Source organism: Mustela putorius, unplaced genomic scaffold (genome assembly GCF_011764305.1).
Source record: "Mustela putorius furo isolate JIRA1106 unplaced genomic scaffold, ASM1176430v1.1 tig00000460_pilon_pilon_pilon, whole genome shotgun sequence".
NCBI classification, from domain to species: Eukaryota; Metazoa; Chordata; class Mammalia; order Carnivora; family Mustelidae; genus Mustela; species Mustela putorius.
This window is the reverse complement of record NW_025421389.1, coordinates 18,354,062-18,380,794: the sequence shown is the minus strand read 5'-3', so window position 1 is coordinate 18,380,794 and position 26,733 is coordinate 18,354,062. Positions and strand designations below refer to the sequence as shown.

At 52.8% G+C, this 26,733-nt stretch overlaps 1 protein-coding gene across 3 annotated transcripts in view; it reads left to right on the top strand.

Annotated features, from left to right (window-relative positions):
* The first annotated feature begins 1,558 nt into the window (after window positions 1–1,558).
* The window catches only part of SORL1 (sortilin related receptor 1), a 150,704-nt gene continuing 125,529 nt past the window's right edge, over window positions 1,559–26,733 (top strand). For all 3 annotated transcript variants that reach the window (XR_006606889.1, XM_004750086.3, XM_004750085.3), the window contains exons 1-3: window positions 1,559–1,969; window positions 17,079–17,195; window positions 23,287–23,412. Coding sequence is in view for 2 of the 3 variants with exons in the window: in XM_004750086.3 (XP_004750143.1) it covers window positions 1,694–1,969; window positions 17,079–17,195; window positions 23,287–23,412 (519 nt within the window). In the remaining variant the exon portion in view is untranslated. The remainder of the gene's footprint in view (window positions 1,970–17,078; window positions 17,196–23,286; window positions 23,413–26,733) is intronic.

Genomic DNA, 26,733 nt, shown 5'->3' with positions numbered 1-26,733 from the left:
GAGGTGGACAGAAAGTGGGGTGTGCGGGGAACCTGACTCGGGGAGAAAACTGGAGTTGGGAAGAGGAAGGGGACTCCACATCCTGAGGCCAGGTTCCCCAAAAGTCTGGCTGGTCTGGCTGGCTCTGGGGTGGGGGGGGCGTGTTATCGGGGAGGATGGCAGAACTCAGGGTTCAAGGAGGTGAAAAATGGCTATCCCTCCATTGGCAGGGTGGTGCTGGGCACGGAAGGAGCCCCAATAAGCTAACCAGAGAGGACTTTGGGGCAAGGGGTGAAATCAAGCAGCCATGGTTTGTTGAGAACGAGGAGCATTTGGGGGGAGCTGAACTGATCACCCCCTCCTCCCTTGAAACCAAGGACTTGTACAACCATAGCAGTCTTCTCACCTTTAGCCCTGTTCCTTCTTCTGTCTTTAGTTTTATCAGAAACCAGGATCTGTGTTCAGAGCACCTTCAAATATAAAATGGAACAGAGGATAGGCCATGGTGGATAGGCCTTGGCCCTTCCTACAAATCTGCAAAAACGTATTTTATATTTTACCTTGGGTGTGCCTCAGCAGTTCTCACTGCAGGAGTAGTATCTCGCAGTTCAGAGAGGGTCTGGATCCTCAAGCTGAATTTAGGATTAAGGTGGGTCCCCTTCACTCCTTGAGGGTCTGTCCCTCCTACTCACAGTGACCAGCTTTACAGGCTTGGAGATTTGGAGCAGGTGCGGAATGCAGGCTGAACGGACTCGTGAATATGTCCATTTTGCAGCCACGGTAGGCTGGCTCCGTGCTGGGTCACCCTGCAGGGTCACAAGCAAGTCCCTGAACCAGGCCCTGGGTTATGCACAGGTATTCCCGTGTGCAAGGAACCCGGTATAACTGCGTACTCGTCGGGACATGGCAAGTCCCTTGTCAGACATACCCTCGCTGTACTGCCTCTGTGCAGGGGGCACAAGTGACTGTGCTCAATGCCCGAGCAGTTTAGCTTGATCCTGGGTAGTTTTGGGCTGCGGCCACTTCAGGTACGTTTTGATGCCCAGAGTAGTAGAAACCATGTGAGTTTCACAATGGGGGCGGGTTCATCCGGCTCCTGATTTGCCGGCTGCCGCGTTCTGCGCGTTCAGAGCGAATTTTCTTTGGCTCCGGGCTGTCCCTCGGAGGTGGGGATGCGACGGGGGCCCGAGGAGGTGGTCCCAGGGCCGGACGCGACCCGGGGCTGCTGCAGTCGGGGAAGGAGACCCGCCGCGGTTTAGGACGACCTCGACGCGACCCGGGACAGGAGGCAACTAACTCCGGGGAAGACGAGCGAGCCCCAGCCCAACTCTCGATTGCCGCAGGGCGGACGACGCGGTGCGCCCGCCGGCGGGCATGGGGACGCACCCCAGCGGGCGCTCGCTGCCTTGACCTCCCCATCCCCGCGCGGGGGAGGGGCCCGAGCGGCGCCGAGGCCGCCGAGCGCGGAAAGTGCGCGAAGCGGACGCCGCTGCGAGCCGCACACGTGACGGCGCCGCGCCGAGCCGAGCGGGACCCGGCGGCGGCGGCTGCGGCGGCGGCGGCGGCGGCGGGCGCAGCGGGGCGGCCCCGAGCGGCGCGGGCGGCCTGGAGCCCCGGGAGCGGCGCGCGCGGCCCCAGCCCAGCCGCCGTCCCGGCCTCGCGCTGCACATTCTCTCCTGGCGGCGGCGCCACCTGCGGCAGCGTTCGCCCGAACATGGCGACACGGAGCAGCAGGAGGGAGTCGCGACTCCCCTTCCTATTCACCCTGGTCGCGCTGCTGCCGCCCGGGGCTCTGTGCGAGGTGTGGACGCAGACGCTGCCCGGCGGCCGCGCGCCCCTGCCCCAGGACCGGGGCTTCCGCGTGGTGCAGGGCGAGCCGCGCGAGCTGCGGCTGTGGGCGCGCGGGGGGCCCCGGGGGGCGGACGAGAAGCCGCTCCGGAGGAGACGGAGCGCTGCCCTGCAGCCGGAGCCCATCAAGGTGTACGGACAGGTGAGCGGCCGGCCACCCACCCGCCTCCCCCCAGCTCTCTCCTCTCCCCGCACTTCCTCAGCCCCGCATCCATCCTCCGCGGCCGCCTCCCAGGTGCCGGCGCCCCTGGGGACTTCCCGGCTTGCGTTTGTGTCCCCGTGTCCCCCCCCTACCCCCCCCGCAGGAGTGTGACCGTTCGCACTTGAATTGCATTCATCTTTCCTTCTTCCTGTCGATTTTAGCAAACGTCTTCCAGGTAACTCGCGGGGTGCAGTGCCCATTTCCGCAGGGTGTGTGCACACCCGTGTAGTTTCCAGCAGGTAGAGGAGGGGTGCAGCTGCATGTTACATGTGGGTGAAAAACCGGGTTTCTTTAGTGGGCCGTCAGTTGGCAGTGGAGGCGAGAGCAGCCTGCAGTTGCAGTATACTTACACACGGAGCAGTGAGGGGAGGGGGACTCCATGCCCACCGTTTTTACCCACAGTTAAGGTGGGCAAACCTGAAAGCGTGACTTTCTTGCTCTGCCCAGAGCAAGAGGAGTGTGTGTGTGTGTGTGTGTGTGTGTGTGTAAGGGCTGGATTTTGTTGTTGTTTGTTGGGGGAGGGAGGGTCTGTCCTTTCTTTCCACCTTCCCTTTGGAGATACTGACTTTATTTTTGGATAAGAATATTAACTCATGGCCCTTAGGGATTTGAGACTGCAAGAATTTGGTGGGCATTGTTATTCAGCAAATGATTTATTTCTGTCCAGGCAATGGGCTTATTAGATCATGAGTAACATGAATTTCACTTTTATGGCCAGACTTACTGCTAGGAATAGCAGACCGAGTTTGTGGGTTAGTATCGGCATTGGCAAAATTAATTTGACCCTGTTATCGCCTCATGAGACTCCTAGCCCTGTGGTTAAGGTTGACATCAGCAAAACTAGAAGGTCAGTGGGGAAGAAGTGGGACCAGAGGAGATGGTAAATGACCCGGTTTCTAGAGTCAAAATGTTCCCATTTAAAGCAGAAGTTAAAAGGTTAGTGTGAATTCTGCCCCTCTTCACTGATTCTCTTTAGCCATTTCTTCAGGAAACGTAGAGAGTTAAATATTCAACCCTTAGAGCCAGGATGGACCTTATAAACCATCTCACTGATTGTGCCATTTTGTTGATGACCAAACGCTGGCTGGGAAAAGTGAAATGACTGGCCCAAGGTCACGTGGGGCAGGGTTGCCTGCTGTTTGGTTTTTGTTGGCATCATCTCAGTGACCTTTGGGTGATCAAATAGTTGCCCTCTCTTTATACAATGCTCCCTAAATAATTCTTTTCTAAAATAAAAAATATATGGCTCTTAAGGGGGTAGGGGCTGGTGGTATGGGTGGGAGCACTTGACTTGCATCTACTACCAGGCCCTGGGAAGATCGTGTGCAGAGCAGTGTGTAAACTGCTGTGGGCCAAGGCTGCTGGGACCTGCCTGCCGGCTCCGTTTGTGTGTGGGTCCTGACCTTCCCCTCTGCACCCTCATGAGAGACTTCTTTTTGTATGTGGAAAAGAAGACAGCAAGGTCATCATTCTCGACTGGGTCGGCAGCGTCCTGGTGTTGAGTAGGGGAGGGAAAGAGAGACTGCCTTGTTCACGGAGCCTTCCTGGCCATCCAGCTCTGCTGTGGGCTTGAGTCAGCTCTCTGGGGGCTGGGAGCAGGAGGGAGGGAAGGGAGTCAATTCTTCCTGGAGCCCAGGTCCCCTGCAGCTGTAGTCTTGGCTAAGGGTAGAGCATCCCAGTCTGATCAGTATACGTACAGGTGCCATTTCTTCCTTGGGTTTGATTTGTGAACCAGCCCGATTGAGTTTGGTTCAGCTGAAGGATGGAGAGCTAGCTGTTGAACCAGTAATGAGGAATTCCTACCAAGGGTGAAGGCCCAGGGCAGTGTTTTCTCTGAGGGCCCAAGATTAATAAATAGGCATTAACTTGAATCTTCAAGGATCTCAGTTAGATAGAAGGAAGAACTTCCTGGTCCTGGGCTTTCTGCCAAACACATCCGACAAAGCCCCTTTAGGCTGCAGGTGCAGGAGTCAGGGACTCCAAGAGGGATGGTGTGCCCCTCTTGGAGCTCTCTTTGGAATGACCTCTCTAGCAAGGGTGACCATTTGCCTCTGTTTTCTCTGGGACAGACCTAGTTGATAAGTTGTCCCTGCTGCTTACGAAAGCGCTGTCCTCACTCTTACATGTCAGAACGCAAAGTAGAAATCATATGGCCATTCTGCTTCTAGCTCTAAGCCAAGTTCCATTTCATCTCCTCTCCGCTTTCACTTTTTAAAACCTGAGGAATTGCAATGTTCTCCCATCGTATCGCTTGAAGGGAGTGTGGCTGTAAATAGAGATGCGCGTGCGAAGGGCGGAGGAGCGAGGGAGGGGAATTTTTCATCCCTGCTTTCAGAAAGTTTACAGTTTAAGGCACAGATAGAGCAGGTGCGGCTGTAGACACGTGCTGGACGGGCCCAAATACACAGGCACAATAGAGGGGAGTTATGGCTCTGTAGTTGGGCTTTAGAGGGTAGTGTGATACGGGAGGGCACCGGAGATGGTGGGATAAGGTCAGTGGACTCAGACACTCTGCAGCTTCTTGCCCTCTGACCTTTGAGTGAGGTTAAGAGGATGCCTGGCAACACAGATTAGGGCTGGAGGCAGAGGCTGCCTGACCGAAGAAGCTGGAGGGGTGACGTTAAGGCCATCAGCTTCGGGAAGGGCTTTTGCAGGGGGATATCTGCCTGCTGCTGAGAAGGAGCCCGGCGTAGGCATGTCGGTTCTTTTTCTTCGGCTCCACTAACCTGCAGAGTAAACCAGGCATGGTTCTTGTGATTGTTTTTATCTTCATGTTCTCTAATGTGGGGGACTGGCTTCTGCCACGATTCCTTGCGGACATGTTTATAATAATAAAGTCTGGTAAGAGTAGTGAACACACATTGCTATGAGATATTAGGACTTTTCTGCCCAAGTTCAGGGGTTAGAAGTTGAGCCCCTTCTAAAGGGGGTGGAGTCCAAGAAGGGGGATTCCATAATTCTTGCCACACGGAGTTTCTTTTCTGACTTTGTGTTCACTCCATGCCTCTGTAGCATCATGTTTGCTTTTCCTCAGCCTGAGATGGTCTTCCCCACTCCTGTGTTGGCTTGCAGAACCCCTGTTCCCTTCTTTGGCAGCCAAGGAACACCTAGGATTGCCGGGCTCCAGTGGGAAGAGTTCTTTTGAGCTTGGTTACAGCACTAACAGCCTCGTGTCATAATTGCTTGTTTGTCTCATCTCTCTCTGCTCCTTGAGGGCATGGATCAAGCCTTGTTCTTCTCTGTGACTGGCACTGGGGAGGCCGTTAGTGAATAATTTGTGGACGGACTGCCCACTTGGAAGAAGAGAAGCCTAGAGGGTAGGAAGCACATGCAAGTTACAGAAAAGGTATTTATAAGAAGGACCATGGTGAACCCCCAGACAGAGTGAAAATGAGTTGGTTCTCTCGGAGGTGAGGATAGGGGAGTCCTGATTTTGCTGTGCTGTCCTGAGGGTTATTTTGAATAAAGAACTGGGATTCTGTTGTACAGAATCCTCCCTTTTAGGGCCATCATGGTATTGCTAATGGTATTGTTTTGGGGAAAAATCCTTTGGAATGAAGCGCAAAGCCTAACAGGATTTACAGGTTTGTTTTCCTTCCAGTGAGCTCTCTCTTCATAATTCCTGCTTTTTAGAGGCCAGAAGTATTCAGTGTCCTGATTTGAGACTGAAAAATAAAGTGTCTATTACAGCACGAGGCCCTGGGACAAAGAGCCTCCTTTGGGGATGAAATACCGTGTAGCTTTAGATCTTTCTCGAGGAGATTCTTAGATGATACACTTGCTTGGGGAAGAATTGGCTGGTTGATTCTGAAGGTAGGATGCCTGACCTGTTTGCTTCCAGAAGATGAGAAGGCAAAGCATGTGCTGTTTCACATTGGCTTCTACATAGGTGAGGAGTTGCTGGGCATGTTGGGTTGGCTCGGTAAAGAACGTGACCTTGAAAAACTTCCCGGTTCCACTTGGCGTCTCTTCTTGCTGCGTGGGGGCTCTTTGCTCAGTCTCTGGCTACTATTTAGTTCAATCAGGAGCTTGTACGTCTTGGGGGATGGTGGGCAGAGGCTGTGAGAGGTGACGGGGGAGGGGTGAGGAGATGGCAGATGTAAACAAATGAAACGAAAAGGCGAAAAGACGTCCAACATGTCTATTTAGCCTTCAGGAGGTAATACATGTCTGCAAGATAAAATATGTATGAGAATACAGTGAGAAGTAAATTGCCCTCCCTCTCGTGTCCTCCGTTTATGTGTTTCCTCTTCTCAGTTGGCAGCTGCTATCCTCTGTTTTTCTGCATGTCTTTCCAGAAACATTCTACCCATGTAATGGCACAGAGGTGCAGAAAATTCGGAATTGGTAAGATCAGTGCATTCCGTGATCCGTAGCCACTGACAGCATGAATGATGAGGTTAACTCTTGCTCCACGATGTGTTTGTGGCATTCGACTGTCAAAAGTAGGGAGTTACGTGAAGTGTCCTAGAGTAGGGGGGCTTGTTTCTTTCCCTCCAGGCCTGGGAAGGAAGACGGCTTCTCATTGCACTTCGAGGCTTCCTGCAGGCCAGGAGAGCCACCTCATGGCCCTGGTTCTGGAGCAGGCTGCTGGAGATCAGTTCCCTAGAGGCGAAGAGCCCAGGTCTGTGAAAATGTCAGAACCAAGAGGCCACAGATCTTGCTTTGAACTTGTGTTCCTTTTGGGAATGGTTTCTTTATAGTCTGTAAAATAAAGTTAATGGTATGTGTAGTCGATTGCTTTGAGACCTGGGATCCAGGAGGCCGATCCTAACCACAACTCGTGTCCCAAAGCCAAAGGCTGATGTCGTCGGGTTCTTTCATTGTCGTACTTTTGGTCTGTTCCTCCTTAAAGATGACAGCCGTCTTCGTGTCATCCTCGTGTCATCCCAGAGCCACAGACAGACGGAGCCAGCCGTGTCCTGTCCACCGTATCAGACAGACAGGAACATTCTAACGATCTGGAGGGAAGGTTTAATCCAAAAGGGAACCTCGTTGCCTTTGCCGCGTATTTTTAGCCATTTTATTAAAGCACCAGTTTACTTTCCTGATTACATTTGGCTTAGGTGAATATTAAAATGAGCTTGCGTTCTTCGAGCAGCCGATCTGTGAAATGGCTGGTGTACATACGTTCAGGGAAGCCTGTTTGGCATTTAGAATTTCCGACAGTACTTCAGATGTGGGTAATGGAGAGTTTGCTGCGCAGAAATGGATTCAAGCTGAAGTATTACACTAACTTTTCCTCCATTTTTAAAGATTTAGTTGTGGTGGAAAGGGAAGGGGAGCTCACTACATTTTGGTTTGAGTGTTTGCGGCTTAGTATTTCTTTAGACGTGGTCTGGCTTGGGACACCTGGGTGGCTCAGTGGGTTAAAGCCTCTGCCTTCGGCACTGGTCATGATCTCAGGGTCCTGGGATCGAGCCCCACATCAGGCTCTCTGCTCAGCAGGGAACCTGCTTCCCCTCTCTTTCTCTCTCTGCCTACCTCTCTGCCTACTTGTGATCTCTGTCTATCAAATAAATAAATAAAATCTTAAAAAAAAAAAAAAGTGGTCTGGGCTGCTAGGGGTGAGTTATTTTCTTTGTCGAGCGCAAAACCTTCCTACGTATCCTGTAGGGGCACCCAAATTCATTGGCAACAGGGCATATTCAGTCCAGCCACGTAGATGCAAAAATCAATTTCCCTCAGTTTAAAATGAGCCACAGTTAATTTCGACCTAATTTATTGGTTTATCGACCTGTGGACCTAGGGCCTTCGAAGAAGTGCCACGGGCTGCCTTCTAGCATTGAAGTGGCTGAGAATGCTATAAATCAGGAAGGCAGGGTCGGTGCTGCTCAGCTTCAAGATCTGGGTTGCTCCTACCTTATTGTGAGCACCCCATCTCAGGTTTTTTATTATCCCACGAGGAATGGTCTGCGTGCTTTGGGGTGGATCCCATAAAAACAGGACTTCATAACAATCAGGACCGCCGTGGGGAGTTAAAAATGAGCACAGCATTCTGTTACCCACTGGGTCGATGTTAATAAGAATGGTGACCTCCACAATCGTATCACTGCTGCCGGCCAAGAGCGGAAAGACCCTGTCTTCCTGGGCTCATGGCAGGTCTTCTAACACAGCCTTCTCTGCTGTTCCGGAGACGCTGTCTGTGTGGCCCAGCGTGTCCACGAGTACATATGGCAGTGGGGGACTTGAAACGGGGCCGGGACGATGGAAGAATTCAATTTATTTTCTTTCACTTAATTTTAATGAATTTAAATATAAGTGGAAATGGCCACATGTGGCCGTGGGCTGCTGTGTTGGAAGGCATAGCTTTAATGAGTGGCGGGTGGCCTGCTTTTTCCAGTGTTGGGCACCCTCTGCTTTGCCTGGGAGAGACACTGAATTTGCAGCAGGGGCCTGTGTATGTTCCCCCCCGAAAAACAGCTGGGCTAAAGCAAGAGTTGAGGGCTGCAGTCTATAGCCAGGTTTCCGTGGCTGTGGACTGCCTGGGCAGGTGTTTGGAAACAGTGGCCTCTCCTGCATAGGTCGGAATGCATCAGTGGCCGTGGACGATCAGGGGGTTGCAGTATTTATCTGGTTGGCAGTGGTGTGGCGGGGGGAACCTCTGCACGGTTGCCTTCACTTTTTTTTTTTTTAAGATTTTATTTATTTATTTGCCAGGGGGAGAGAGAGAATGTGTGTACGAGAGAGCCCAAGCAGGCAGTAGGCTTGATGCAGGGCTTGATCCCAGGACCTGAGCCGAAGGCAGATGCTTAACCGATGGAGCCCCCCACGGGCGCCCCTGTGCCTTCACTTTTGATGTGGCCTCACACACACAGCTCCCTTGGACCAGGCTTTGCTGGCGCGGTGCATAGGCCCGCACGTCTGTTGAGCAGTGCGTGGTGTAAACAGTGCCTCAACCCTGGAGCTGTCTCCTCCCGCCCCTGCCCTCCGCTTCCTGCACGCTTCCTGACTCCCTGCAGTGGAGCTGGCTCTGTCTGTCATCCCCGGGACCCTGCAGGCTGACATGAAGACAAACAGCGCGGGCCTGGCCGTGTGGCCTTCATCACTGCACGGAGCCTCCCCCCCCCCCCCCGCCCCCTTCCCGGCTGGCCCCGTAGCTTAGCATGCCGCTGCTGTTGCCGCTGCTGCAAGCTCCTGGCTCGGAAAATCGGGACCCTTCACGATGATTTATCTCTAGTCCCCTGAATTAGATTAAAAACACAGCTACGAATTCTCAGAAAGGCAGGCTGATGTGATTATGTCCCAAATCTGAGTGGCAGACGAGGGCAATAAAAAGATGTACTTATGTCATAGGCATTTTGGGCCGGGTGGGGGCCAATGTGCTGTGTGTTATCCCCCCCCCCCCTTATTTGGGGTTTTAAATGAAGAAAGTGAGTAATATTGCTTCTGTTGCTTAGAAAGGAGACTAACCTATGTAGTAGAAACTTTCTTTCCCTGAGTAACTATGAATCGAAGTGGGGAAGGGGGTTAGGGTGATAGTCATGTTATGTAAATGTGGATTTGAGCTATTGAGTATTTCCTGATGGGGCACTTAAGACTCTAGTTGGTACGGGGGTGAGATCCATTTTACTCTGGTGGACTGGGAAGCTTAGTAGTGTTTTGATGACATTTTGAACTCCTAGGAAACCTCTCTGTCCAGAAGAAATCGGGAAAAGCTGGGAGGATCTCATTGAGCTTGGAGGGCTGGGGTTCAAAGCAGCCTTGGGTCAAAGGCTACTTTTGGAGGCTGTCACTGTAGACACTCAAGTGGGTGCCATTGAGATGGGTCATGGGGGGAGGGGAGGCGAGGTCCAGAGAGTAGAGGAACCGGTTTCCCATTAGCCCGGCCGTTCCACATGGGTCGGCCTGGGGACCTGGGAAGAAAGGCCGGTGCCGGCCGGCCCAAGGATCCCCACAGAAGACCTTGCTGATGGCAGGGCGTGAGGACCGCGTGGAGGAGGGCGCGTGGCCTGGGAAACTGTGCAAGTGTTTGGGGAGACTCGAAGTGTTTGAAAGCCTTCTTTGCAGAATGGGAGGCCGGGCCCCTGGGCCTTACCTCCTCTGTATATCTTTAATCCCCTGAAGCTCTCTCACTGAGAAGTCTAAAAAGAATCCTGCAGCTCGCTGTGCACGAGGCTCGCTGGATTGGGCAAGGCATCCGCCCGGCTTCTGGTGGTGATGGAAGGGTTCTTGCACAAACGAGGCTGGGACTCTTCAGAGGAGACAGATGAAGGAGGATTGTGGGCTCGGATGGGGTGAGAGGCCGGTCTGCTCTGAGCTGGGGGGTTGAGCTAGCAGTGGGGGTGCGGCAGGGGGGCTTCTAGCAGGCACCTTGCCCTCCTGCAGCTCTGAGAGCATCCTGTATTACCGGGGAATCAGCTGTGCTGTTGGGTGGCATGGGCTCTGCCTCCATTAGCTTCCCTCAGTGTGGTAAGGAAGCCACCAAGAAGGTGAGGGCTCGATGCAGGATTTAAATGTGTTCCTTTGGGGCAAGGAAAGCGCTAGAAATCAGTGCCCCCCCCCAAACCGTGCGCGGCAGCCTCAGGTACCCCTGAGGCCTCTAGCTTCCAGCCCTGGTGGAAAACGTTCATTTTTCACATGGAGTTGTTTTGTGAAGAATGGCTTCTTCTGGTGTAAATGACCGGCCACCAACAGAAGGCGTTTTGAAGTTCGTGAAACCTGTTCACAGGTAACCCCTCACTGGCTGCTTCTCACAGTCCCATAAATTCAGGAAGATAAGAATTACCCTCCTCGTTTCACAGACGGGTATTTCGAGGCTCCAAAAAGACGTCGCCCCATACCGAAGGCTTTGCAGCTAACGAGTCTTGGAGACCAAGACTCAAACCCAGGCCTGTGGCCTGTGGTGCGTTTGCCTCTCGTAAATATGACAGTGAATGCTTTGCTTTCAGCCAGGGACCCACAGCCTGGGTGCTGTGAACTCTCTTTTCCCCCTTGAAAGCCTAGAGCTCTCCCATAATTCTGCCCTCCCCTTGGCTCTCCTGGCTGTATTTATTTTCTTGTAACTTTTCAAATCTGACAATCCCCATGTCTCCCCTGTTCCTGGTCTTTGCTCTGCTCTCGTCTGGGTCCAGTCTTTCTCCTTCATCGCATTTTCTCTAACTCGTCTCCCTTTTTCCTGTGGTACCTGCTGTAGGTCATGTCTTCACAGTCTTTGGGGCAGTCACACCCTCTCCCCCACACGAAGTTATGTCCCTGGCCCCAGAAATCCTGTTTCCTAACACCTAGCATGGTGTCTGCTGTATAGTAAGGGCTCCGTATGTATTTATGAATGAACGAGGGCGGCGTACTGTTTATGGTGAAACGGCGGGCCCACAGAGGAAGGGCAAAGAGAGTGCGTGCGGTGCAGCCTGCAGAGCTCTTGGAAATGGCCTGGGTTCGCAGGAGCATCCTCATTTGAGGCTAACCCTGGCCTAGGTGCTCAGCAGCCAATTAACAAAGCCCACTTTGGGGCTTGCCGTCGCCTCCAGCTGTCTGCCCTGCTCTGGGGTCCGGCGGGACAGCACCTCTAACTCTTTCTTTGGGCTTAACCTTTATCTGCAAAATAGTGGACATGTTCTCGGAGGTTCCTTCTGGTCCGATGTTTTCTTCTTTTTCTTACTTACCAACTGGTAAATGAAGGGGTGATTGTTTTCATGACAGGGTTTTTTTTTTTCTCAGGTTCTTTTTAATAGGGGGTCCTCCCACAAGAGCAAAGCTGCTATTTGCTCAATGACAAAGGGGGGTTCTTCAGGAGGGGTGCCACCTACAGAGGTCAGGGGTGGCTAGATTCTGCTTGCCGAGGATCGATCAAAAATAAAGGTAGCTCTCTCTGGACTGGTGTCGTGAGTCCGTGAAAATAGGATTCTCACCCTTTTGGGAGAGAGAAAGCGAAAGACATCCATCTGCTTACCTACCTACCTACCTGTCTTCCAAGGACAGCTCATGACTATGGTTAAGGAGATGGTGGTGAAATGCTCCGTTTTATCATCCGTGCTCATCCTCTCTTTGTTGGCTCATCTGTAGAATGGGCAGCCCGAGTTAGTGAAAGAGGTGTGTGGGTGAAGCAGCTCCTGCAGACCCAAGTCAGGTGCTCCAGCAGCCTGTCCCTGAGCAGGCACTGTCTGCAGGGAGTTCTTAAACTAGATTTTAGCTCTTCTTCAGAGGTGGAGAGCCCAGCGAGGGTAATGGTTTGCTAAATATAGTGAAGACACTGTCCTGAATGGGGACACGGAGGAGCCGTTTGCCTACCTAGCATTTAGGTCGTGCAAATGGATGGTCTGAGAAAACCTTGTTCTCCTTGGACCTGGGGAGTCTATCTTTGGTTTCCTGAGCCTGTCCTGACATTCAGAGGCTTCAGCAGCTGCCTCTGTCCTCAAAATTGAAGGATGCGGTACGTGTTTTCTGTTTTGTTGCAGAATTTTTAAAAACACTTCTTCGTGTTTCCCTGCTAGTGAGGGAGGCAGAGGAACGAACCAGACCGCCTTGTTTGTCCTCCTCGTTCTGGTGAGAAGCTGTGCAAGGGAAGGACCGCAGGATGTGGGTGTCTAGGACATCCTGATCTTTGGGTTTGACTGATTCTCAAGAGGCGATGGCAGAAGAAATGAATGGTGAGGACGTGGGGCCTGTTCCATTAAGGACCCCATCCTCCTGAGTAAGCCTCAATCGACTCTACAGACTTTGACAGTTTCATTATAAATATCTCATCACCGGTCAGACTTGCAACACCGCGTTCCCCGAGGCGTGCTCTGCACACCCTTGACAAGGGGAGAATTTATTTCAGAGCCTCCAAGAGTGCCTGGCACCCAGTAGGCCTCAGTGCCTTCGTCAGTAAGCGAATTCCTGAGCCATCAGTCCCTCCATACAACAAGCAATTTATTTGTGCTCCCTTCTATTTATAACAACCCCGAGCTTGGGGCTTGGGTGGCAGCAGATTCTTTTTCTCACTCTAAATAATGAGGCAAATCATTTAACCTCTTTGGAACACCAGGGGGGCTGAGAGATAGCATGGGGGTGGCCCGGACCGAGGTGTGTTCAGAGTGAGGCTGGGGCTGGAAGGGGGTGCTGGCCCAGAGCTTGTGGCCGTTTCTGCAGCCGGGGACCAGGGGCCAGCGAACGGGGACTGGGAGGCCCGTGGGGACGCCGCGGCTCTGCAGATGCTGCTGACAGCCTTTGAAGGATGGCTTTGGCCAGAGACCCACTCCTCAGCCCATCTCCTCTGTGACTCATTCGGGCTGCATATTTTGGTAGCTGGAAGACTGAGATGAAAGACACCGTTCTTCAGAGCGGGAGCTCCTTGGTATTAGACGAACACCTCAGAAGTGTGATCTTCTTGACAGGTCACAGAAACAGGCTTTAAAAAAAAATTATTTTAAAGGATTTTTAAAAATTTTATTTATTTGGCAGAGAGAGAGATCACAAGCAGGCAGAGAGAGAGGGGGAAGCAGGCTCCCTGCTGAGCAGAGAGCTTGATGCGGGGCTCGATCCCAGGACTCTGGGATCATGACCTGAGCCGAAGGCAGAGGCTTAACCCACTGAGCTGCCCAGGCGCCCCTAAAAAAATTTTTGATGCAAAATTCACATAACATTAACCACTTTGACTTGAATAGTGCAGTGGCTTTTAGTCCAATCTCGGTGTTGGGCAGTCACCCCCCCCCCAGTTCCATCACTCTAAAATAAAACCTGTCACTTGTGCAGGGGTGACTCCCTAGGTCCCTTTGCCCCCCAGCCCCTGGCAACCACCAGTCTGCTTTCCATCCATAAGGATTTATTGATTCTGGATCTTTCATGTATGGACTCAGGCAGTCTTGTGACCTTTGGCGTCTGGTTTCTTTCAATGGCGGACTGTTTTTTGAGGTTTGTCCATGGTGTGGCATGTATCAGATCATGGAGTTTCAACAACTACCCCAGATACCCAAAGACGGCCTCTCCCCAAAAGAGCGGGTTTCTCGGCTACCTCTGGTTGGATCCGAGGGCCTGCTGGTAGGAAGGGGAATGGACTAGATTCACTGCTCCCCAGAAAAGGTGCATTACAGACACCCGGAGCGTCTCTTTTAAACAACAGGGATTATGGAAAGTCCCCCCACCCCCCCATCAGAGAGGGATCTAAATCAGCATCTCTGGGGTTGTTCTCTGGGCTGGGTTTGGGCGCCCCAGACAGGGTGACCTCTGGGGGCATTAACGACCTGCCGGTGACCAGCTGAGGCTTCAGGTGCCTCCTGGACACGGTGGGTTGTCAGTGATGCTGTTTCTGTGTGCAGAGATTTTGGGGGCCTGTGATTTTTTTCTCTGCCTTCCGAGGGGCGGTTTCAGGCCCTTCCCTGCTGCTTGGACCGCTCCGATGAACTGTGTCTCATTTATCAAGTCCTTTTTTATTTTTTTAAAGGTGTTTCACCAAGCTTGCCTTCGGCTTCCTTTTACGGCCATACCACCCTGAACGCGCCCGATCTCGTCTGATCTCGGAAGCTAAGCAGGGTCGGGCCTGGTTAGTACTTGGATGGGAGACCGAAAGCCCTTGGACCTTCTGTGCTTGTCCTTTGTGCTGCTCTACCCCCTTCACCCCTGTTAGGGTTGGTTGAGGGCCTCATAAATCTTGTGTCCTCCGGGGAGAAAGACTTCAGCATGTAGCCTCGAGACCTCGTTCCCACTCTCATCCCTGGAGGCTCTGTGGCCTGCTCAGAGCGTGACTTGATTGTCACCCGCCAGGGGGACCGTTCTGAGGTTGCCCGCATCACATGTCGGTGGGCTCTTTCATGCCAGAGCCCGAGAACTCAGGTGGCCCTTCTGGGTGCCAAATCCTTCATGGTGTCGAAGTTTGATACGCTCACTCTGTGTTCCCCTCTGGTTCTAAGTGTGAGAATGTTTTTGGAGGGTGAAGACTTGAGCCTGAATTCCCAGGGTACTGGGGCTATAGGGCTTCTGATTTGTAGTTGCTTCTAGATTCTTCCCAGAGGCATGAGCTGCAGGGGCAGACGTGGGAGAGCGTCCGGAAGAACCTGGGCAAGGCTGGAGGAAGGCCTCATCAGCGAGCTGGTGGAGATTTCCTCCGCTGGCTCCCCCCCGGTAGCATTCTCAGGTGCATTATTTACTTACTTCTGTTTTTCATTTGTCCCTCTCTCTCCGTGCGGCCCTGGACCTATCTCTGGGAACGAGAAGGCACATTTTGGAATGACATATTTTCCTAAAAAATACGGAAAGGTTCTTTTCTCTACAGAGGTCTCATTTCAGGAGTTTTCCAAAAGCATTCGGATCCTGGATCAAACGCAATGCAGGTGCTTAAGAGCCAGAGCAGAGTAGTTAAGGATGAGGTCCTTTGTCGCCTTGTTGGCCAAGTTTGTGGCACAGGTGTTTCCCTTCTCCCTTGTGACATCTGGGAGCACCTCAAGGAGGAGGGTGGGGAAACTTAGGGCGGCGGCAGGATGAGGTATAGAAAGGAGAAAGGAGAAGGGAGGAGGTGTTCTGCTGCAGAACGTCCATGGGAAGGCAGCTCGGAGGGCACGTCCATGCAGGCTCGGACTTAGCATCAGTCCAAAGGTGAGCATGGTGGGGAGATCGGGCAGAGGCTCCATGGAGCCCAGAAACTTGGTTTTCCTCTATACTGTGCCCCGGGCAGCTAGGGTTGGCCACTGCCGGAAGAGGCTTCTCCCAGACACGGCTCAGCACAAGGGAGCGTGCGTGTTCCCGATTTCAGGGGGGCTGTGTCCTGATTCTGACTGTTAACAGCAGCTCTTGGGATTTTGGTTTGTGTGGTCGTCGGTTTGCTCTTCACACAGAGCGGGTGGAATGTTAGCTCAGGGCTTCTGAGACGCCAGCCCTCGGACTGTCCTTCCGTGTCTGGTGAAGGAGGAAAACTAAAAGGAATGGAGTTAGTTTTTCATAAAGCAAAAGTGTCTCAAAGAACTGTTCTTTATTCCGAGATCGATCCTTCTTCAATTTTTGGAGTTTAACTGTCCTTTTGTGAAAAAATGATGGTGATTATGGTGATCCTGCTGCTCAGGAGGGCTAGTTGCGTAATGGGTGGACCCCAGAAGCTCAGGGTGTAAAGGGATCCCCCACTGTGGGGAGTTCCAAGTAAGTGTTACTGACCAGTGGAGGGCTTCCTCACTGGGGATGTGGGCTCCTTCTTTCTTGTGGTTCCAGTCTCGTCCGGGCTCTGGAATCCTGCATGGGCCCTGCAGGTGGGAACGAAGCAGAGGGCTGACAGGGGCTGGGGCTGGCGGCCTTCCCCCATGTTTGGTGGCCAAAAGTCAGTCCCAGGCCACACCCCACTGCAAGGCAGCCTGGGCACGAGTCTGCTCTGTCTCCAGGGAGCAGAGGAAACCGGTTCAGAGAACAGCAAGTCAGGCTTGACACAGTGGCTGTTTTTGTTAATGTCCTTACCGGGCAAAATAGACTTGGCCGACCAGTCCTGTGTTGGCCTTTCTCATTATTTTTCATCTTCCTGGTTTACAAAACTCAGAAGTCTGGGAACTACTGTTAGCCAGAATTCGAAGGTCATTTCTGGGGAGCCCTGGAAAATATTTCCTTACTTGGGACAGTTCAAAACGAATTAAATAAAACTTGTACCATGATGGTTCTCTCTTGTTCCTCCATGCGAGGAGCTCAGCACCTGTCAGCCGGACAGGGCACCGGTTTGAATGGAGGTTGGAAAGCATGTGGTCTTTCTGGCCGGTGCACTTTTTCTGAGTGAGGAAGATGTGTCAGTGTTTTGGCTTCAAGGCCTTAGGAGCGCATGTCCCACGTAGGGGTTAGGGATGAAAGTAACTGGAGATTGGTTTACGCAAAGGCAAGAATAAGCCAAGACATGGTTATGCCAGAGAGAGCCTGGGAAGGAGATTTTTTGCAATCCATTTGTATCCAAAATGCAGGGGATTTGTGTTTCTTCTTGGGGGAAGTTGTGTCTTGTGGAATCTGCACTGGAGGAAAAATAGGCCACCCTGGTCCCCTGCTCCAGATCCCAGAAGCTTAGCTATTTCCGAGTGACAAAGGAAGAGAGAGAGTCTTGCTTTAGAATATCATGGCCCTCACTCATTCTGGGTCCTAACTCCTGTGTCGGTTTGATCTCTTTCAGGTTAGTCTGAATGATTCTCACAACCAGATGGTGGTGCACTGGGCCGGGGAGAAGAGCAACGTGATCGTGGCCTTGGCCCGGGACAGCCTGGCCCTGGCCAGGCCCAGGAGCAGTGATGTAAGTATTGGTTATGGTCTGGGCACTCCTCGTGGAGGCCACCAACCTGCCCTCTTGGAATCTGGCGGGGTTATCGTGCCAGCAAAACACAAAAACAAAAATGAAAAGTGGTTGATTGGAGACTGAATGGACGGGATACATTTTACAACATGGAAGAGAATCTGGAAAACAATAAATACCCCTTGTCTGCCGAACAGAGGGAGGCGTGGGCTCTTTTGCAATGAGATCCACGCGACATGTGGTTACTTTTGTGAAGTGATAGGGTTTGAGCTGGGTGGTTGGGTCTGCTCCAGAAAATGCCAGAAGCACGTTCTGGGCCGAGTTGTCCGTCCGCCACAGAGCCTGATGGGACCCCTTCCGGTTGGGTGGGTTCTTGACAACCTGTGCTCCCACTCTCAGTTTTCACAGTTGGCTTCTATAGCATTTGAGTTTAAGTGCTTTGAAGACGAGAGACCAAGGGTCACAGACTGAAAGGCCCCTGAGAGACCAGGTGGGTAGTGGAGGAGAAGCCTCCCTCCCTGGTCCCTACACCCTTTCTTCTGGGGAGGAGAATGGTTTCTCCCATTTCTCTTGAAGCGTGTGGTGTTCTGGGACAATGTGTCGTTTTCCCACTTTGGTAGACGTGCCAGGTTCAAGAAGCATTCCCCTGCATGTTAATTTGAAGGTGGCGATTGATCCTTGGTCGCTGTGTCCAAGAGAGGCTAGGAGGTAGAAGGGATTTGGTGCTCGTGTGGGGCTGCTGTCATCGGTCTTGGCTCTGGTTGCCGTGAAGGGCCCAGTATTGCCAGATCTGATTTCCGAGAGGAACTCAGAGGTCTGGGTTTTTACATGAAAACTGCTGAGTCTTACAGGTTGGCAGCTTATGTGTCGTTTGTAAAAGTACTGGACGGGCCAAGTTCCATCCCCCTGAGGGTCAGAGCTGGTCCTTGGGTCCCAGTGTGTGGCCCCGGCTCCAGACGTCCCCTTGTGGGAAGAGGAGCAGCCCTGCCTGGGGTCAGGGACTGACGTGGCAGCAGGTGAAGCCTGTGGACAAAGAAACACAGTGGGGAGCTTTGTTCACTCTGCTCCCTGGCCAGAGGGAGCCTCCTAGTGAATTTGCTAGCTCTGTCACATCAGCCGGAAGGACACCCTCGAGATTCTGGAGTAGAGACCTGGTCCCTGTGAGAGCCCTGTCTGTGTCCCTGCTGGGTAGCTTGCCTGTGCGCCGAGGGAGACACCTGGAGGTAGCACTGGGGGCCGCTTTCTAGCAGGTTCCGTGGAGGCAGCCACGGACAGGGAGGGCGGCGGAAGGGCTGTGATGCAGACCTTTGTCCCATGCGGCCGCTGAGCAGGGGCTGGTGGGAGCCATAGTCAGTGACGGCCAGTTTGGATATCGTGTTCTGGAGCAGGGCTGGAACTCCTAAGGGCCGTGGGCACCTGCGTGTAGACTCAGCACGGTCCTGGCCTGCGTGCCCCTTCATGGCTACCCTTCTGAGCTTAGGAAATAGCTGCGGGCCCTGTGCTGTTGAGAAGACTGCCTTTGGCTTTTCATATGTTGAAAAGAATTCTTTGTCTAGGTAAAATATGTGTATATATTTATATACATGTAAATTATACATATATACATATATATTTATATATATGTATATATGTATATATGTATACATACATGTATATATATGTGTGTGTGTGTATATATATATATATATATATATATATATATATATATAAATGAGATAGGTAAAAGACCTTAAGTGTTGTTTTATGGTTTTGCTGGACAAACAGGAGCCTGGAGACATTGAGTGGCCTGCTCAAGGTCACGCAGCCTGTCTGTGGGAGGAGGGCGGTGGCTCTGGAGACCTGACCATGGGCTTGCTGTGTGAGGGTATCTTGTTGCCAGCAGGACCCCCTCCTCTGCGTTTCAGCCCTTGGAGTCCTGCATCCTGGGAGCCTCTTCAGGCCAGGGTGAACCTGTACCATTGGTCTCCCCACATGTGGCCAGTCTGCCCAAACCCCATTCTCACTCTGTCTGAATACTTGGGCGTCTCTTACCGAGAAGCCACTGAACGTTGGACGCAGGACACCATCCCATAATGAAATATACGATACGATTGCATGGAAGGGAAACGCCGAGCTTGGAGATAATAAATGGGAGTGGCAGAGATTTCTCTGCTGTCTGTACACAGGCTGTATTAAAGACTTGGCAGCTGAAATGGAAATGTTCTGATGTGAAAAGTTAACATAGAAAGAAATTATGACTCAGAGGCCAGAGCTGGTGGTGCGGGCGTCGTGGCAATCCCGACTCTCTTGCGAGAAGACCGGCTCGTAAGAAGGCCCCATCAGCAGCCCAGGAGGGAAGGGACGAGTGTCAGTGAGGAGCTGTGTGAGTGTTGGAGAATGGCCAAGTCATGCATAATCAGTACATTAAAAAGGGACGAATCTGGAAGCTGGAATCCCGGAGGGTTTGTGTTTCAGCAGGAAAAAAACCCCAAATACTGTCCTGATGAACTAGTAGCAAGTGTGATTCCATGAAGGGCGGCAGCTCCCTTCCAAAAGGAGGGCCATCGTTTTCCCTGAGAAGTCCGGCCGATGGAAGGAGACATACATATTGTTTATCTGGAGCCTCCCCATGTCTCTTTCTGCCCTCTCCTGATGTATTTTGCAAAGGTGCAACTTCATTGGCCAAGGAGCTCTCTAGAGATTGCGTCCCCTGGAAGGTCTGAATCGGCCGGGGAAGGTTTCAGGAGTGGTAGGACTCCACTGTCCACTGCCTTTGTACCCAGACTGCTGTGACATTATGATGCCCCCCACCCCCCCAGGATGGACTGGGGAGCAGGGCCAGGACTGGCTAGCTTGCTAACAGGGCAGACCTTGGGAGCCCATGGAGCTGTTGTCTTGCTGAGCTCTGGCTCTGCAATCAGAACGGCTGGGGTTGAATCCGGGCTCTGCCGTTCGTTAGCAGTCAGACCTTGAGCCGAGTCAGTAACCTGCTGTTGGTCTTCTCATTTGTCTGTGAGATAATACTTGTAAAACCTTGCTTGCCAAAGTGTGGTCTGTGGATCAGCAGCCGGGGTTGTTTTTCTGGGAGCAGGTTAGACAGGCAGAATCTCAGGTTCTGCTCCAGACTTCCCGAGCCAGAGTCTGCATTGTGACCCACGTTGTGCCGCGTGCTTTGTAGGCGTAATACCGTTTGAGAAGCACTGGTGCGAAGGAGCTGCTTTCTGTGCATTTCAGCCCTTCTTTCCTACCTCCCCGCCTCCGCTGTCCCTGCTGCCTCTTCCCCTCCTTGGGTTGGTTTGACCTGGAGAAGAGAAGGCAGGTCGATGAGTCATCTACAAGAGTCTTGAGGTATAGGATGGGCCCTGACATACTTACTCTTAGCTTCTATTCAGTGGAAGCCATAAAGAGATATAGATTGTTTACAGGTGCATATTAAAGAACAGTTTTTTTGGGGGGGGTGTTTTTAAAAAGATTTTGTTTATTTATTTGAGAGGGACAGAGAGAGAGAGAATGCACACAAGCAGGGGGAGGCAGAGGGAGAGGCAGGCTCCCCACTGAGCAGGAGCCCAATGCGGGACTCGATCCCAGGACCCTGAGATCATGATTGGAGCCGAAGGCAGACGCCTAACAACTGAGCCACCCAGGTGCCCCAAAATCTGTGTTTTGTTCAAGTTGGTGTTTTACCCAGTCTGTTCCCCACTCCTTCCGCTGCCCAGCCTGGAGCCCCAGTGTACGATCACCCCTGTTAACAGAGCAACGCATGTCCAAAGTAGACAGCATTCTCCTGGGAGGGTAACTTGCAAGAGTGGACAGACAGCTGGACCGGTGACTGGAGGAAACCCACTACGTTTTGTCACTTCCTTGCTGTAGGACCCTGGGCTGGTCTTTAACTTCTCTGAGTCTTGGTTTTCGTCATCATTTATTTATTTATTTATTTAAAGAGTTTATTTATTTATTTGACAGAGAGAGATCACAAGTAGGCAGAGAGGCAGGCAGAGAGAGAGGGGGAAGCAGGCTCCCTGCTGAGCAGAGAGCCCGATGGGGGGCTCGATCCCAGGACCCTGAGATCATGACCTGAGCCTAAGGCAGAGGCTTTAACCCACTGAGCCACCCAGGCGCCCCAGTCATCCTTTAAATGGAAATGCTCCCTCATTCACTCACTCACTGGTTTATTCATGTCACTCTCTTTTATACGTCTGTGGGACACATTCATTTACCTCACTCCGTGGTTTTGAATCACATGTAATTCCAGAGATCTTTACTGAGGACGTGTGATATTCTGGGTACACTGAGGGAGGCAGAGTTTTTAAAGATGAAGAGCAGTAATAAATACTGAAAAGTGATACCCTAATACGACTTATAATCACCTCTGTGCTTCTAAGGAGGTAACTCCCAGTGGAGTATCAATTTGGGGAATGTTGGAGCTGGAGGGGGCCGAGTTCCCTTTTTGAGAAGCCGTCTGTTCCCTACATGTGACATCTGAACCTAACAGGGCCCCTCCGTGTCCGTTCTGGGGCAGGAGACTGGAAGTGAGGAGGGATCACTTTGTCTTTTTACCCACTGAGATCATCTGTGAGCTTCTCAACCTGCTGCCTTTTAAAGCTCCTTTGATGCCAGCCCCTCCCTGCTTGCTTGGTAGTTGGGGACACATGCTGTGTTGTAAGCATGACGTTCATAATGAGGTTTCTGCCACTGTGGCCCAGATACTGGCAGAAGCTCTATCTGTGCTCTTCTAACCTTTACATCTAATAAATACTAACGCCCCATGTGCGTTCCCGCTTCCCTCTGTACCTGCCGTGTGAGTTCATTCTTTACAAGGGTTATTGCTTACCAACATTTGCACATTTACAGCAAGTATGAAGGCCACGTCTTTGCCTGTCTGGCACTTAGCACAGCCCCTGGCTCGCGACAGACCCTTTGGATGTGTTTGCTGGGGCATCAGTGGGCCCTGGTGGCAGTACCTTTCCTGGGATGAGCCCAGCCGTTCCCGTTCTTGTTGGGATTCACCTGTCATTTTCCTTTCGAACTTACTGCAATCCTAACTAAGCCTTCGACTGTCAGCCTTGTTTTTAATCCCCTGATTACGTTAATTGCACGTCGCCTAGGTAGTCAGTCTAGGTGCGAAATACCTGGAGGTGTGATGGCTTTGGGATTTCTGGCTTTGGAGGCAGGCAGCCTGGATCACATTTCCACGCCTCTCCTTCCCTTCTCTTTCTTTGGCAAGCAGCTAATCCCCTCAACCCCTGCGGCCTTATCTGTAAAGTGATTTTAATAACTGGCTTTGCAACAACGGGCTGTGGGGAGAGCGCCCAGAGCTCTTCCACACCGAGAGGGTGGTATGGTGTCTGGTCCCTAGGAAGCACCCGCGAATGACAGTTCCTCTTGCGAGGTAGCCAGAGCCCAGCAAGCAGGGGAGAAGTCCGTCGTGCCGGCACGTGCCGGGCTCCCATGGCCATTCCCCGCCACCCTGGGTGGCAGCATCAGCGAGCCTGAGTGCTGGGGCGGGAGGGTATCTTGAACCTATATATTCAACCTCGGTGCGTAGTGAGTCACTCAGTACCTTCTTTCTTGTCTCGTGGGCTTCTCTGTGGAGGCCTGGGAGGGTTTCCTTTTTCATCCTCTGCAGTGTTGTAGGAATAGACCTCCCCAGCAAAGGGTTGAAGAATTATATTACCTTTTGGGGACATCTCAACAGATGGCAAAACAAGTTCCCTGTCCCTCCCCCTTGAACATCCACATTCTGTCTGCCTCTGGATGCTCAACACTTAACCTGGCCGTGGGGAGGAGGTCATTGCTTCCATCCATGGGTCCCACCGACAGTCCCTGCGGGGAAGCGTCTTGGCCTCAGAAAGGAGCCTGTGTCCCCTGGGCAGCAAGGGGTTGTGGTGCTCCCTGGGCTTCCTGTTCCCCACACGCTTGGGGTGGCGGGTGGAGGGGTGCCCCACTTCTCCTGGGCACGTCATCTCTTTCCATCTGTCGCATCCTGACACCAGGGACCTGCTGGGAACGCCATTCGGGATCCGGGGCAGGACGTTGGCAGGTGCGGGCAGAGGGAGCGGTCTCTTGGCCACAGTTCTCACCAGCTCTTCTTTGTCCTCTCTCCCTGACTCAGGTGTACGTGTCTTACGACTATGGGAAATCGTTCAAGAGAATTTCCGAGAAGCTGAGCTTCGGCGTGGGAAACAACAGTGAGGCGGTGATTGCCCAGTTCTACCACAGCCCTGCGGACAACAAGCGCGTAAGGGGGCGGCGTCCCGCCGGTCGGAACTTCGTGGGGCTGAATTGGGGGATGACTGCCGTGCTCAGGGTGCGAGGCGGGGCTGGGAGAAGGAGCTCCTTGTCGTCATCTCGTGTGTGATCAGGCAGGCCGGGTGCTGGCCAGGCAGGATTCCCGGACAAGCAGTGTCAGGCTAACACGAAGAAAGAAAATCTGCCAACCAATGAGCTGCCCATCTCATAGACGGCAAAAGTGTTACATGGGTTTTCCGGGACTTTCACCACCCGTGTGCTGCACATCTTCCAGGGTGCCTGCCGAATGCATGGTTTTGGGGCATCACCAGCGTGTGTGGGCGTTCACACCCGCACGCGCCCCTCTCCCTCCAACCTGTACCGGTCTTCGAGGCAAGGTGGCAGATACTGCTGTGTCTGCGTTTGTTTTCCCAGCTGGCTGGCCCGGGCCTCTGTTTCTGCCGTAGAACCCGGGCAGTTGGTTGTGGAGGAGGCAGTGATTTGAGATGGCCCTGGGTCTCCCAGAGAGATGGAGGGGAGGTGAAGGCGAGAGGGCAGGAGTGAGGCAGCCTGCGAGGTTAGGTCTCTGTGGCTTGGGCAGTTGTTACTTGTCTGCTCTCTTCCCCACTCTGGGGAGCCCTAGCTCGTGTCCAGAAGCAGGATGACTGCTGCTAAGGATGATCAGAGAGCTTCGAGGGAAGGGAAGCTGCTGCTCTTTGCTCATCCAGAAAGGAACAAGACCCTCAGGGTCTTCTGGCCAGGTGCCCCCCACCACTGGCTTCTCGGGTTGCCTGTATTAAAAATCTTTAGCCGCTGGAATGGTACCAGCCGAGTGGAACAGAGCCTGTCTACAGGGAGCTGGGTCCTGAAGGCTACCCTGCCTGGCCGGACATTAACCTTTTAGTTGCTGGATGGTGGACAGGCTCTGGGGAAGGCACCAGGCCGCTGGTGCTTAGGAGGGGCCTCTCTTGGGTTTCAAGGAAGCAGCTATTTACTAACGGGTATAGAAACAATTTTTTTTTTTTTTTAGACTGGAATAACTACTACTGGTACGTGCTGGTTAATATTAGCCCTGCCTGATGATCTCAAAGCAGAGCAGCAGTTAGGAACAGCTCTCCACCCTCACTCCCCTAACTCACTCCACAATGAAAAGCAAGGAAGAGGTGCTGGAGGGATTTGGCTCTGGGGACAAGATTGCCAGCCATCTGCACTGGCTTCTACCGCCGCGTTTGGTCGGGCAGGTATGGGACTTCGCGCTCCCAGAGCTAGGTGTCCCCTGCTGCCCGGTGTGCTCTTGGCTTCCAAGAGGTGAGGCTCCCTGCCCCAGGGTCCAGGTTGCTGGCTGTGCCCCATCTCCCCTGGAGAGATCTGTATGCCTCCTGCCTTGCAAGCAGCAGATAACACTGGATGACTCACCTTATTATCCTTATCTTTTATATGCTGTCCTAGAGCTAACTCGTATTGCAGTTGTGTCTGTGGTCCCCTTGGAATCTTCTTTTTCAGCTCCCTCTGCCCCCTCGCCTTCACCTCCTACCACAAGGGCACAGATGTCTGCAAGCAGGTTCTGACTTACTTCCTGCTTGTCATGGGTTGTGGTGAGCAGCTGCTGGGCCCACATCCACATCTGAGTAGTCAGAAGACAGGAAAGACGAAGTTCTGGGCTTGCAGAGCGGGTTCGTGCAGCAGGGAGAGGGGCTTTTGGAGCATCAGGTGTGGAGAAGGAGCAAGGGCACTGGGGCATGCAAGAAGAGAACACCAGGGGTGGTTGTCAAGGAGTTTGGGGTACGGGAAGGCCAGGGCATGCCTTCAGCCTGGGCCCTCCCAATGTGGGAGGTGGGGCATCTTGGCTTTCTCACTGGAGAGATGGACCTACTTTGGAGCCGGTGGGGAGACAAAAGAGGAGCCGCCTTTTTGGAAAATCTAGTGACACAGGAAAACCTAGTGACCCTGTGGGGCACAGGCCTGGAGCCGACTGAGTGGGGTTCGAGAGGCAGTCTTCTCTGCTGAGTTTCTAGTTCTCCAAAGAAAGTCGTTACCCCTCCCCATCTTCTCAGGAAGGAAGCTGTGACTCTCACTGTGCCGGTTTCTTCTGTTACTTTTACCTTGGAAGGTGCATTGCCTCACGAGACCTGCCACTTCCTGAGAAAAATCACACAGGCTAGGTGCCTCGCTGTTGACACCACTAGGCCCGCTGGGCCCGGGCACATCCCCCGTGTGAGGACCTGAGGGTGTGGTCAGGGAGCAGGGTTTGAAATGACTGTGGTCAATGGCCTGAATAGGCGAGGGTGTCACCCGGGGGACCCGTGGAACCTTGAAGGGGGTATGCCTGTGGAAGGGGAAGGGAAGGGCTGGTTAGGCAAGCAAGCTCTGCTCTAGTGGTTTTGCTTTGTGATGGAAATGGAGTGGCTGTGGGGTCATGTGAGGGTTTGGGTCTATTTTTGCACCTGCCAGCAGCCCCACTTCCTTCTTCTCAGCCTTGTGTGCCGCCTCCCTGAAGCAGTGCGCAGCCTGGGCTGCCTGGGAGTGCTGCTGGCCCCGTGGCGCACCTGAGGTCAGCCAAGCAGTACGTCTAAGGCTCCTTCCAGAAAGCCCTAGAGTGTGCAGCTAGGCTTCCCAACCTTGAGAGGTAGTCCTCTCTGTCTTTCCCTTCATTCTCATCTCCTGGAGATACATTCCTTCATTGCCTGCTCTTCCCATGTCATCATGCTCCTGGTTCCCCCACTGAGACCCGGAGAGAATCACTTATACGAACATGGAGGTGTGTTCTGTAGCTTATGTTATACGTCTAGAGGTCTTTGTGTTTTCAGAGGAAACATCATTTTAAGCCCAAAGCTGAACATTGCATGATTGCAAACAGGACGGGAGAGGTGGGTGTGTCTGAGGGCACTTCTGACATCACACAGTCTAGGAAGCACCCGGTAGGTCGGCTCTGCTGGCACATCTTTGGGGCTGGCCTCGAGGAGACTGGACGGCAGGCAGTCAGGGGACCTCAAGGCAGAGTGGGACATGCTGTACTTCCTGTCCTGTGCTCATGTTGTTACATCACGGCATGCCTGCATGATGGTGGGAAGTCACAGCGGCAGCGGGGGAGGGGCGCAGCTGGGGATTGAGTGAGGTCAGGTCAGAGGAGGAAAGGCTTCGCGGGGTACTTGGGATTGGAAATGGAGCTTCAAGGACGGGTGTGATTCCAGTAGCTGAGCAGAGTTGGTGGGAGTCCTTGAAGGGGAGGCGGCCATGGGCAATGTCAAGGCGTCTGTGGCTTCTGTACAGACAGGAGGGAGACTCACTTCTCAGGCATGGAGGGTTGGCCCTGGGGCTCTTTGAGATACAA